Source organism: Mauremys mutica, chromosome 20 (assembly GCF_020497125.1).
Source record: "Mauremys mutica isolate MM-2020 ecotype Southern chromosome 20, ASM2049712v1, whole genome shotgun sequence".
Classification (NCBI taxonomy): domain Eukaryota; kingdom Metazoa; phylum Chordata; order Testudines; family Geoemydidae; genus Mauremys; species Mauremys mutica.
In genome coordinates, this window is record NC_059091.1 from 16095708 (window position 1) to 16108118 (window position 12411).

A 12411-nucleotide genomic window follows, 5' to 3' on the forward strand; every position below is an offset into this window, starting at 1 on the left:
CACACCATTTATGATTTTATAGACCTCTGTCATATTCCCCCAACCCTTTAGTTGTCTCTTTTCTAAGCTGAATAGCCCTAATCTTTGTAGTCTCTCCTGGTATGAAAGCCTCAGAAATCTTTGTTGCTCTTCTCTGAAACTTTTCCAGTTCCATGATATCCTTTTTGAGATGGGGGGTGGATCAGAACTGCACAGTTTTCAAGTTGTGGGTGCATATTGTGGCACTGTTTTTTTGTTTTGTTTTTGTTTTTTGCGGGGAGGGGGGAGTTGAGTTTTTTTCTTGTTTTCTATCCCTTTCCTAATAGTTCCTAACATTCTGTTAGTCTTTTTGACAGGAGGGAAGGATTTTCCAGTGATTAGGGCACTAGCCTGGGATTTGTGAGAGACAGGTTCAATTCTCTGCTCTGCCACAGACGTCCATTGTGTCCTGGGGCAGGTCATTCACTCTCTCTGTGCTCAGTTCCCCTCTTTGAAATAGGGATAGCAGTGCTGCCCTGCCGCCTAGGGGGTTTGTGAGGTGATTGTGAGACATTCAGATATGATGGTAATGGGGGAAGAGGCAGATAAGTACCAAAGATTGATAGGGCATGTTGTGAGGCCTTTCTTACTGTGGTTTTCCCTGAGTTACTTTTGCTCATTTGGAGTTCTCTTGAACTGATAGCACTTGGATCCCCACTTGCAGTAGGCATGTTTGGTAAAATGGGATCCATATATTGAGTTGACAGTGCAGTGTACAATAGCAGACCACTGCGCTGATAACACTCCAGGCCATGGTAAGATGAGATTGGCAAAGCAGCCTGTGGGAGTTCAGTATCCAACATCCATTGAAGTTAGACATTTGAGCACCTAATTCCCTTGGGCTCTTGGAAATTCCAGCCTTAATGGCTGCTCACATTGTCCATATCTCCAAGTGTAGCCTCCCTGGCCTGAGACACCTGTGACTTAATGTGGATACCCATCATACAGTTTGAACAGCTCCACCCTGCCGCTGGCTTTTGTGTTCTTGGGATAAATGTTCATCCCACAGGCTGTCTCTGGAAGTTGAGCTCAAAGGCTGTGTAGGGTATGAACTGGCTTTTGATGGAACACAGAAATTGTTCTTATCATTTGTGTTACGGGACCACGTTGGAGCCCCAGTCACGGTCCAGGACCCCGCTGTACTGTTCAAACGCAGAACAAAAAGATGGTCCCTGCCCTAATGAGTTTACAGTCCAACTGTAAGAGAAGAGATAACAGGTGGATACAGACAGATGGGGGAAGCATAAGGAAACAATGAGACAGTTGTGATCAGCTCGATGGGCAGGGCTCTCGGCACACCAGCGGCCTAACTGTTGTGATGTTTTTGTAGGCGTCATGGCAAAGGAGAGATTTGAAGGAGTATAATGAGTTCATTTTGTGGGTGTTTATGGGGAGCATGTGGGGCAGCATGGGAAAAAGCACAAAGGTGCTTGTTTGAAAATTTAACTAGTGGGTGGATGGAGGCTGGGATCATGGGTTGATTTAGAGGCGGGGGGTAGAACTTTTGATGCTGAATGAGAGATGAGTGGGGCGTGGGGATAGGCCACAAAGGGCCGTGGAGCTGAAGACAAGCAGCTTAGAGAGGGATGACATGGTCAAAGCAATAGGCTAGAACCGTGCTTCTCAGCCTGCGGCCCAATCAGCACAGAGCTGCTGCCCATGTGACATCCTCAGGGCCTTAGAGGTAGTATTTGATGCGGCCCACAATAAAATAAATAGGTGGGGAACCACTGGGCTAGGACAATGATCCATTGCATCAGCATTTTGAATGGATACCTCTAGCCTAAGGGCAGGTCACTCCAGTTCAAGGGCAGTAGAGGGCACATCACTGTGTTACCTGCACAGGTTCCATCATTTTCACACGGTTCCCTTTGCAAGGGTTCTTTACAAAAAATCAACCACCACCCAGTTGCTTGACTTCAAATGGACTGGGTGCCCCTCTCAAGAGAGGGTGGGTGGGAGCCAGGCATTGAAGCATGTGCATTTTAATTTTAAACTGCTTACTGGAAGAGTGATTATAGATCAAATAGTTGGTGCACAGGATTAAACCCTCTTCAGTGTGGGTTAGAAATGCTGCAGTAATCTCAACCCGGCTGCAAGAGGGGAGGAGGCGCAGCAGAAGCAGAGGAGGGGGCGGTTATCTGCCAGGAAAGCTTTTTAACACAAAATATTATTCCAAATGGCAGTAAAGAAGCCAAGATTCGGCCCTGATCGATGAAGCTTTCCTTCTCTCTGTTGCAGATGAGCCCGATCCTGCCCTCTGTGGTGCTGTCCCGATCACGCCTCACAGGAAGGAACTCTGGTAAGTGCTGATGCTCCTGGAATAAATCACACATTTGTGTCACTGCCACTGAACTGATCCCGAGGACTTTCACTTTTAACAGAGCTTCTAGGTAGTAAAGCCTGAGGATGCCCCTCCCCCTGCCGTCATTATCCTTCCTGGCCAAAGAGGAGCTCCCCTTTGGAGCCAGCCAGTGTCACTCCTTGCTGTTGAGCAATATTGGACATCTTACTCTCACTCACGCTTGCCAGGCAGGGCTGAATGCATGTCCAACCCAGGTGTCCTACTTGATGACATCATTGGGCCTCCAAGCCCAACCCGTGCAACATTCTCAGTCTTAAAGTAAAAGAGACTAGGGTGAGGAATCAAACACAGCTCTCCTGATTACACCTCTAGTGACCTGTGTTTCCCATGATGACATGCTACAAAATGGCTTTTGGGAGGGAATGGAGGTGCATGTCCTGCCATTCAGTCTTTTGCTTTTTCTTGTTTCTGTCTTCTCCCATATCCACCAGCTGCCTGCACGCACATCACCTCCTGCAGGGGTGTCTGAGGCCAGGTAGTGTACCATTCCTCTCCCAGTGCCACTATTATGGCTAATGGGGGCTTGCCTGCAGCCATTATCTCTGAGTAGGCTGGCAGTGGTAACAGAGATTGAAGGTTGATGGAGGGATGTTCAAGGAGTAGCTGTGGAATACAATGGAGAAAGCATGTCAGATATTGTATGTCCCACATTGTGCCATTGAGTGATAATTCTGCAGGGCAGTATGGACCACTGACCTGCTCAGAATCCCCCTTGTTTATCCTGCTTACGCAACATAACTAGTGCCCAGCACATTTTAATGGGTTTATTTTTGTATCCAGTGTTACTCAGTGTTCTGATCCTTCCTGGGTTAGGAGTTTCCTTAATGAGTTATTCTTAATAATACACATGGGATTTGCAGTGCATATGGTTATCACCTTTCCTTGGTGACCATGGAGAAACTCTCTTCCAACCAGCAGTTATTTTGCTTGGGTAAAAAGGGGATTATACTGAGCTGGAAAAATGGATGTGAATTTGTGGGGAAAGGAGGTTTCTTAAAACAGAAAATGGAAGTGCTGTGTGGGAATTTTGTGGGCTTGGCAGCTGTTCTATCTTAGCCAACAAAGGTGCTTTGTTCTCAATTCAGTAGAACTTGACCTGTTGGATAATGCAGGGCGGCTGTTGCGGTTTTTATCGCCTCCGGTCACCTCTGCAATTGGAGGCATTTGCGTCTCCTGTCTGTTAGGTTCTCTGGCCCAGTGCCCATCATAAGGAGCAAGTGGAAGTCTTAGTGTTTTTCTATGAGGAAGGCTTGGAATAAGAGAGGTGGTGTATTGAATGACTCAGTTGATTAATAAAAGAGGTTCAGGGGGTTTCCACTGAGACAGGTTTGTAATGAGCCAAAGCTATGAGTATTTAGTGGCTGGTGCGAACTGAACAAGTGGGGGGGTCTCAACCCAGATGTTAGTTGACAAGCATCCACATCACACAATCACTGCCACGTTTGTCACTGACAACAGAGAAGCCAAGGACTGAGTAGGCTATGGAGATTCAAGTGTAGTCCTTGTAATCCAGGAATAAGGTATATTGGCAGGAGCTGGTGTGTGGAGGAATCTTACCTTGCTCTCTGGCTGTACAGAGGCCTGGAGTCTGTATGGCTGTCACTGTACTGCCTTTTGCACCGTGTGTGCTACACCCAATCGTCTGTGAAGCGGTACCTCTGATAGCTGCCATCGGACTATCGCTCTCAGCATGCAATGCTCTTTCTCAATCAAAACCTGCTGGGATCTGTGGTCTCCACAATCTGCACCTCTGTTTTAATAAAGACACTTGCCTAGCTTTTTTTCATCCATAGATCTCCAAGCACTTTGTAAAGGTGGGTAGAATCATTATCCTTGTATTTGCAGAGGGAGTAGGAGTGGTTCAGAGCAGTTGAGCAGCTGGTCAGTGGTAGAGAGGGGAACAGGAGCCTGATCTGATCCGCAGTTGCCCTCATGTGGTGTCCACAGGCACCTCTTTAGATTTCTGTGGTACCTCTTTCCCAAGGGGGTTGAAATTTTAGCCATAGCTGACCTATGGGTGTTGCTTCTCGAACCCTAGTCCCTTTGGGCATCTGCCCCTCTCCTTCCCCTTCCTACCAGCAGCCATGTTGGCAGTAAAAAGCCTTCAGCCCTTTCAAAACTGGTGCAAACACCATAGGGATCATCTGTGAATGATGGAGATTGTAATGTCTTCCCCGCAAGACTGCAGTTGCCTTAGCAGCAGTGCCCTCGTGTCTATTTGCTCCACTTAATGCAGATGAGATGCAGCCATCAAGATCCTGGCAGACGGTTAGCACTGTCCTGTTCTGTGCCCTAGCGTAGAAAGAGTAGGTGCGGGGAGGAACCTTTTTAGGGCTTATTCTCTCTACTTTGAGCCCCTACCAAGGTGTGAGGGGATGCTCCTGCCCCCATTGGCTTGTGGCCCCTGTACAGAATGCTGAAGCTGGAGAAACAATAAAGAGGAGCAAAATGGTTCCTAATTTCTCTCACTTCCTCTAGAGAGCTGCTAGCTGATAGAGCTTTCCTCTGAATAAGCCACTGGCAAGGCTCCTATGTCTGGACTCAGAGAAGGTTAAAAGGTGATTTGATTAGTCTGTAAGTACCTACAAAGAGAACAATAATGGGCCCTTCAATCTAGCAGAGAAAGGTAGAAGCATGATCCAATGGCTAGCTGTTGAAGCTAGACTACTTTAGACTAAATTTTTAACAGGGAGAGTAATTAATGACTGGAGCAACTTAGCAAGGATCTTGGTGGAGTCTCCATCACTGATCATTTTGAAATCAAGATTGGATGTTTTTCTAAAAGCTCTGCTCTAGGAATTATTGTGAGGCATTTATCTGGCCTATGTTACACAGGCTATCAGACGAGATTATCATAATTCTAACCGTGGAATTTATGGATCCAAAAGGCAGGGTGCTTGGGGCCATGCCTGCACTGTCCATTAAGCTCTATGAAAGCCTCACTGCTTCCTGTTCGGCCTCATAATAAAATATCTGTCCTCCCACAACAGCAAATATCCATGGGCAGCTTGGTAGAAAGAGTGATAGAACTGTCTAGGAGCCTGTGTCCCGAAGATCTCTGCAGAGAGTGAGGCGGATTTTTGAGCAGGGAAAGGGAAAATTTTGTTTAGGTGGGTTGGAGCCAGTAATCCAGGAAGTGATGATGGAAACGTTCAGCTGGACTTCAGGAAACCCTCCCTAATAGGGTCACTTCTAATATGTGGGTCAGCTTCTCTAGGGAAGCTGCTAACGCTGTTGGAATCTTTGAAACAAAACTGGACCAAGTCCTTGAGGATATGCAGAAGAAATTCATCTTGCACATGGCATTGGGAGGGGGAAGGAAAAAGTGAAATATGCATCCTAATAGGTCCTTTCCATCCTTAGTATATTTGATTAACAGATCAGCCTTGTTAATTTTAAATGGGCTACATACAGGGGAAGCCTGGTGACGTTCTCTGGCACTTATTATGCAGGAGCTCAGAGTATATGATCTAATAGTCCCTTCTGACCTTAAAAGCTATGAAAATGAAGTGATGTGTTTTATGTAAACAGAAATGTTTGTTCATATCCTTTAACTAGCTAATAAATGTCAAAAATTATTTGCAGCACCAGGAATGAAGAACATGTAGAACTCAAGAAAGGGTTTTACAGAGCAGATTCCAGGGGTTCAGCAGAGCTAAGCAGCATGACTGTGTCTGGCAGCACATCATGGGATTGTTCCACTCTAGAGACAAGAGGAGGTGACTTGAGAGAAGAAAGCACTTTAGAAAGACTTTCTGGTTTGAAGGACTCAGCAGGCTCAAAAGAAGTGCAGTGTGTAAATCCTTCACATTCAATGGAGTCCACGTTTACAGTGGAGTCCAAGATTGTAAATACTGTGCAGATGGACACTGATCAACTGGAGAGAGACTCTGAGGACTTGAACACTCACAAGGCTACAGCAGAAACTTCCATTGCTTGTGCTGGAGTACGGTCTGTGAGTGGAGAGGAAAAATATCATAAAAACGAACCAAAGCAACTTGAAGCCTTCAGCAAAGAGCACTTAGTTAAAAAAAAGAAGGGCATTCAGAGGTTTGACTGGATTTCTGGGCACAGTGAGAGTTCTAGTCCTCACTATAAAGACATAAACAAGCCAACAGATGGAGCAACTAACTTATCCACCAGGGGACAGGCTGTGCATGAGGTCCCTCGTCTGTTGACTCTGCCAGTATTCAGAAAAACGCTAAACCCTGTCTTGAGCAAGTCGAAAACTCTGGAGAGTGTATCTTCCCACAGGACGGGGCTGGCAATGGAGGCCAGTTTGAGTGACTTGAGTTCTCTTAATGCTGCAGAGTGGACATTGCAAAAGCCAAGCCTCCAGATAAATGCAGATCTTGCTGTCAACAAACAGTCCTGGACGGTAAACGCTGAAGACTCTGTGGAGCGAATCCCACTGATGTCTCTAGAACCGACTCCCTGCAGCTCCTATGACATTGAGATGAGGCCGTATGTGTGCAGTGTCTTGTTAGAGGAGCAGGGAAAGGACGAGCTTGGCCAGGAGGAGGATCCCACCGTGTACACGTGCATTGAATGCAGCATTTACTTTAAGAAAAAGGAACACTTGATGGATCACATGCTTCAGCATAACCAGGGACCAGGGCAGGACCAAGACAGAGATGCAGTTGGGGGTCCGTGTCAGTTCTCCTGTAATGAATGCGGATGGGCATTTGGGGACCCTGGCTGTCTGGAGCAGCACAAGAGGCTTCATCAGGAGTCCAGAGAGAAAATCATTGAAGAAATCCAGAAGCTCAATGAGTTTTCAGACGAAGGTCGAGAAGCCCGGCTGCAGTGCCCCAAGTGTGTCTTTGGAACCAACTCCTCTAAGATCTTCGTCCAGCATGCCAAGATGCACGTCAAAGAGAGGAAGGACCAAGGCATGAAGAATGTCAATCTCTTTAGCAGCACTGGCAGTGGAGAAATGCATGACAGCCCAGTGCACAACATCTACAAACACTTAAAACCAAACAAACACACCCCTGTGCAGGTGCAGCCACACAGCAGCAGTAAAGGACTCAGCACCTGCATGCTCTGCAGCTTCCCCGCCCCCAATGAAAATATCCTAAAGGAACACATGAAATATGCCCATTCCCATCTTCCCTGGGACATAGAGATTTTTGAAGAGGACTCTAATCAGCCCGGAACTAGCAGGGATGCCTACAGCCCTGCTAGGCCAGGCCGATTTTCAGAGATGGATTATTTTGGCAAAGCCGAGAGACTTTTTCCCCAGCCTCACCGAGAAAGCAAATCCCATTATGAATCTGTCCATAGTTTTGCCATGGGTCACCAGAGACTCAATAAAAGCAATGGGACTAATAAAAAGGACTTCCAGACATCAGAGTTTTACACCAGGAAAGCAGCCCCATACGGTGCCCTGTACAAAAACGTAGGGCTGTCCACCCTTACCTCAGCAAAAGTTTGTTCTCAGTTTGCCCTGCAGCAAATGAAAAAAAAAAGCACAATACAGCACCTAGAGAGTGATGGGGACGATGTCAGGAGTCACCCGGAGAGGCTGGAGGAGCTCAGGCACAAATGGGCATTGGCAAATGATGTTGGGAGCATGGAAGAGGAAATTTCTTTAACCACGGAAATAGATTTGACTGAGAATAGAAGCTTCAAACCCTTTGCTATTCCTCAGTCTGCTTTGGCCCTCAAGAGGACTTTCGGAGACACCTTGAAAGCAACAGACTCTTCTATAGCATCGGAAGAACAGCAGCATCAGTTACAGAAGATGGTCCCTGTTGTCCTTCTAGAGGAGATGAACCTTCATCCCCAAAAGACAAAGCGGCCAAAGGGGAAGCTGTACAAGAAGAAAATAGCAGCTCCTTCCAGGGAGTTCATGATGGACGAATCCCTCCCCTTAGATATTCTCTTGCTGGACTCCCCTCTAGAGGGTTCCCTAGAGCTAGATGATCTCTTGGATACAGACTCTCCCATGCTGAAGAACGAAGAGAGGAAATGCCCATATTGTCCTGACAGGTTTCACAATGGGATTGGCCTAGCCAACCATGTGCGGGGACACTTGAACAGGGTGGGTGTGAGCTACAATGTCCGTCATTTCATCTCAGCAGAAGAAGTGAAAGCTATTGAGCAAAAATTTTCCTTCCAAAAGAAGAAGAAAAAAGGTAGTATGTACTCAATTTATTATTTTTTTTACTTTTTTTTTTTTTTTTTTTTTTAATTCTTCCCACTGAGGCTGGGTATGTATATTATGGTAGCTGATCTGAATCTCTGAGTCTCTTGTCACAATACAACATCCATTCATGGCTTTTTCATCTGGCTTTTCTCTTTTGGCATTACCACCTGGCTGGGGCTTTTACCATGTTATGTGCAGTAAAGTCCTCCCTTGGGCTTCCCATGTCTGGAAATATTTGTTAGGTGCTTTTAATATTGGTTAGCTGCTCCTGGATGATGCTGACAAATTGTCCTTCTTTTCGCAGTTGCCAACTTTGACCCAAGTACTTTCAGTTTAATGCGATGTGAGTTCTGTGGGGCTGGTTTTGATACACGTGCCGGTCTGTCCAGCCATGCCAGAGCCCACCTGAGGGACTTCGGTATCACCAACTGGGAGCTCACCATCTCCCCAATTAACATCTTAAAGGAGCTGCTGGCCAATTCATCCCAACACCCTATGCTGCAGTCTGCAGTAGGAACGGAGCCTTCATCCCCAAACCGAGAGAGGGAGGTGCACGGGTTTGGACACCGAAAAAGCATGACCCCCATGTCTGAATGCAGTATTCCACGGTCTCCTTTATCCCCGTACCCACCTGCGTGGGGAGACGAGTCCATGCAGTCCTTCCGAGACGGTAAGCAAGTCCTGAACTTACCTTGCAAGCCGAAAAGTGTATTTACTGCTAATCTAAGGCCAGATCCTGCCATCTTTACACTGAGTAGAATTCGATGGAGGGGACGATTTGCAGAGCAAGGTTCTACTCAGCATGAATAAAGGTGGCAGAATTGGGCCTCTTGTTGTTAATCTCCATCCATACCTTGTTATCCGTTTGTCTTGCGATAAACTGAAGCTTGAGCTGTGCCAATGAAACCTGACACTGGCTTTTGAACAGGCAAATAGATCTGCGGTGGTGGAGCAATAGGCAAAAGAACCTGCCTTTCTCTTCACACACAGCACAACATCCTTGAAAGCTCCTGTGGAGAGACCCACGTCTTACCACTTAGGAGCAGTCACCTGTATTTGAAAGGAAAGGATTTTTTTTTTTATTAGAAGGCCCATTCTCCTGCATTGAATTGGGTTTCTGTCACTAAAACCTATAAACCTGGAGTGAGAGTTGGCCCAGTTTTTTCCTCACTCAGCAGAACTTTGGTAGGAGGGAGAAATGGCAAAGTTGAAGACACTGGGACCAGTTCAGTGGCTTCCAGTTATTTATTTATTCTACTAACACTCAGGTGTGAATAGAGTCCATGGCCTGAGAAGCTGTGCATTTGCCCCATCTGCTGCACTCTCCCTGAGCCTAACATAACTCTGAGGGACAGGTATGTGTTCAAAGTAACTATCAGCCACCCCAAACAAAACTTGTTGCTGGTAAACTCACCCAGAATGGTGGATGCAAGTGACAGAAACCCAATGTCCTGGTTTTTAAAAATGTCTGTCTGAAACTATGGGTGCATTAATCTAGAACTGCAGTTCCCATTAACATAGGAAAGGGCTAGAGAGCATTCACTAAGGCAGTATATTCCAATCTTAATTCCAGAATTCTGGCTGTAGGGAACCAGTGGCTACCCTACAAATCTCAATACATGTAATCTTATGTTCAGAAATGCAGTCCAAAAAGTGGACTCTCTGTAGCCTCTCTGTAGCGAAATGGCTCCTACTGCTGCAGCATCTGAGCATCTTGCAAACATTAATTTATCCTTGTGACATACCTTTCATATCAGCAAGGATTAGTATGCCTGTTTTACAATTAGGGAAATTGAGGTACAGAAGCGCTAACTCCTCCAAGGGCTTGCATGGAGTCTATGGCAAAGCCTGGAATTGAACCCAAAACCTCCCAAATCTCTATCCAGTGCCTTAAACAGAGACCAGTGAGCATGGTAGCCTGCCTGTCTACTTCTGTAGGGTTCCTGGGTACAGAAGCAGAGTATATCAATGCTGTTGCCCTGGGGGTTTTTTGCCTTCCTCTGCCTAGGGCATAGGTTACTTGCTGGTTTGAACTAGAGTTCAGTAACTCAGCCAGAGGTTGTGGGTCTGTTACAGGAATGGGTGAAGGAAGTGCTGTGGCCTGCAGTGTGCAAGTCAGACTAGATCAGTGGTTTTCAACCTGTGGTCCGTGGACCTCGGGGGTTCCACAGACTATATATCAAAAATTTCCAAAGGGGTCGGCACCTCCATTTGAAAATTTTTAGGGGTCCACAAATGAAAAAAAGGTTGAAAACTACTGGAGTAGATGATTGTGATGGTCCTTTCTGGCCTTAAAGTCTGAGTCTGAGTCTTCCAACCGCCCTCAATGGGTAGCCCTTCTGCTGAATGGTGACGGAACTCTGGACCTTGCAAGTCCGCTTCCCAGTGGAAGAGAAACTACTGATGCAGAGTCTGGGTCTATCCTAAGTGTGCCTTGCTTTTTATCTACCCATGCACACCAGTTCTGGAGCAGAGGCAGTCACAGACAGCATGCAGGCAATCCCTTCTTCCAGAAATCCCACCCCAGTTCCCAGGAAGCTTCTCTGTCCCAAGAATCCACTCCAAATGCAGAGAATAAAACAAAGAAATTTGCCTATCTGCCACAGCTTCTCTCCAAGAATGACTGGATAACAAAATGACCAATAATACAACATTTCTTCAAAGACTAAAAACTCAATAAAAGGAACTTCTAAGGCTGTGTATGACAGCACTCTCTGCTGACACCTACCACAGCAATAATATCCTGGCAATTTTCTCAAAGCCCTTGAAACAGATGAAAAAAGGATGGTCACTGGAATTCCAAACTTAGCAGTCATCTTAGCTGCCTCTAGTTAAATAAGGAACATGCAATGTAGGGTGTGCTGGCATGCTTCTCGTGCCCTATGTGCATCTAAAAGGATTCTTGAAGATGAATATAAATGAATTATCTGAAAAACACAGCTCTACTTGGCAAGTCAAATCACAGTAGATGCATATAGCTTTGTGACTGTGGCTGGCTGCTAGTAAGATGTGAGCTATGGGCTTGTCATAGACACAGTGCCTTGATGCACCTCTTGCATATGCTCGTAAGCAGTTTTGGTGTCTTAGAAATGTTGCTGTCTTTGGCTGGCACTTCAGCAGCTTCAAGCCACAGGTTCCATGAAAGACTGCAGATATGCTTTTCTAATACATGCAGTTTACTTACTTAGAATACTGTGTTGGTCTTGTTAAAAATCAGCCCTACTCCCAGAATGTACATGTGCTCTTGTTAATAAATTAAATGAATGGAAAGGGAAAGTGCCTCAGTCAGTTGAGTCACTTCAAAAGCCTTTCAGTAGCAAATCATTCTCAATGAAGACAGAGTTTAAAAAATGGGAGACCCTAACCCTCACTTTGGATTTTCAGTGTAATTCTAGTTCTACAAATTCCTCTTATCCAAAAGTCCTAGTTATCCAAAACAACAGCATCCCTCAAGTAGCCTGATGTTAGTTAATAGCACTTCTGCTTATTCGAACACCCAGTTATCCAAAACTTTCAGATGTCCCCAGGCCATCCAATACAGGAGTGTACTGTAAATGCAAACAAGAAATGAGGGTGATTGATCCAGTGTTCTAAGTTCAGGCATATTAATTAGGGCCAGTAGTGCTAATATTAGTGTTAATTCCTATCTCAATTGTTATGCCATTAGTCACCTTTAGGAAGTAATGTAGACCCAGTACCTAAATTGAAAATGTTTCCTGCTAAATTTTGATCAATGCACATGTCACACCCCTCTCAGCCTCAGAGCATTGCCAACTGTTTGGCTTTTATCAAAGTCCAGGAAAAAAATTACCTACTCCAATATACCTGTCACTTTGTGCCATGATAGTCAAACTGTTTAGCTGTGTGATCCAATGTG

General features: G+C 45.7%; 1 protein-coding gene across 6 annotated transcripts in view; it reads left to right on the forward strand.

Moving 5' to 3' along the window:
• Window positions 1-12411, forward strand: part of WIZ (WIZ zinc finger) — a 172115-nt gene that overhangs the window by 106063 nt on the left and 53641 nt on the right. For 4 of the 6 annotated variants that reach the window (XM_044994679.1, XM_044994682.1, XM_044994683.1 and 1 more), the window contains 3 exons: window positions 2260-2320; window positions 5969-8526; window positions 8839-9204. In XM_044994679.1, the coding sequence (XP_044850614.1) occupies window positions 2260-2320; window positions 5969-8526; window positions 8839-9204 (2985 nt within the window). The remainder of the gene's footprint in view (window positions 1-2259; window positions 2321-5968; window positions 8527-8838; window positions 9205-12411) is intronic. The other 2 variants (XM_044994680.1, XM_044994684.1) reach the window with 1 other exon arrangement.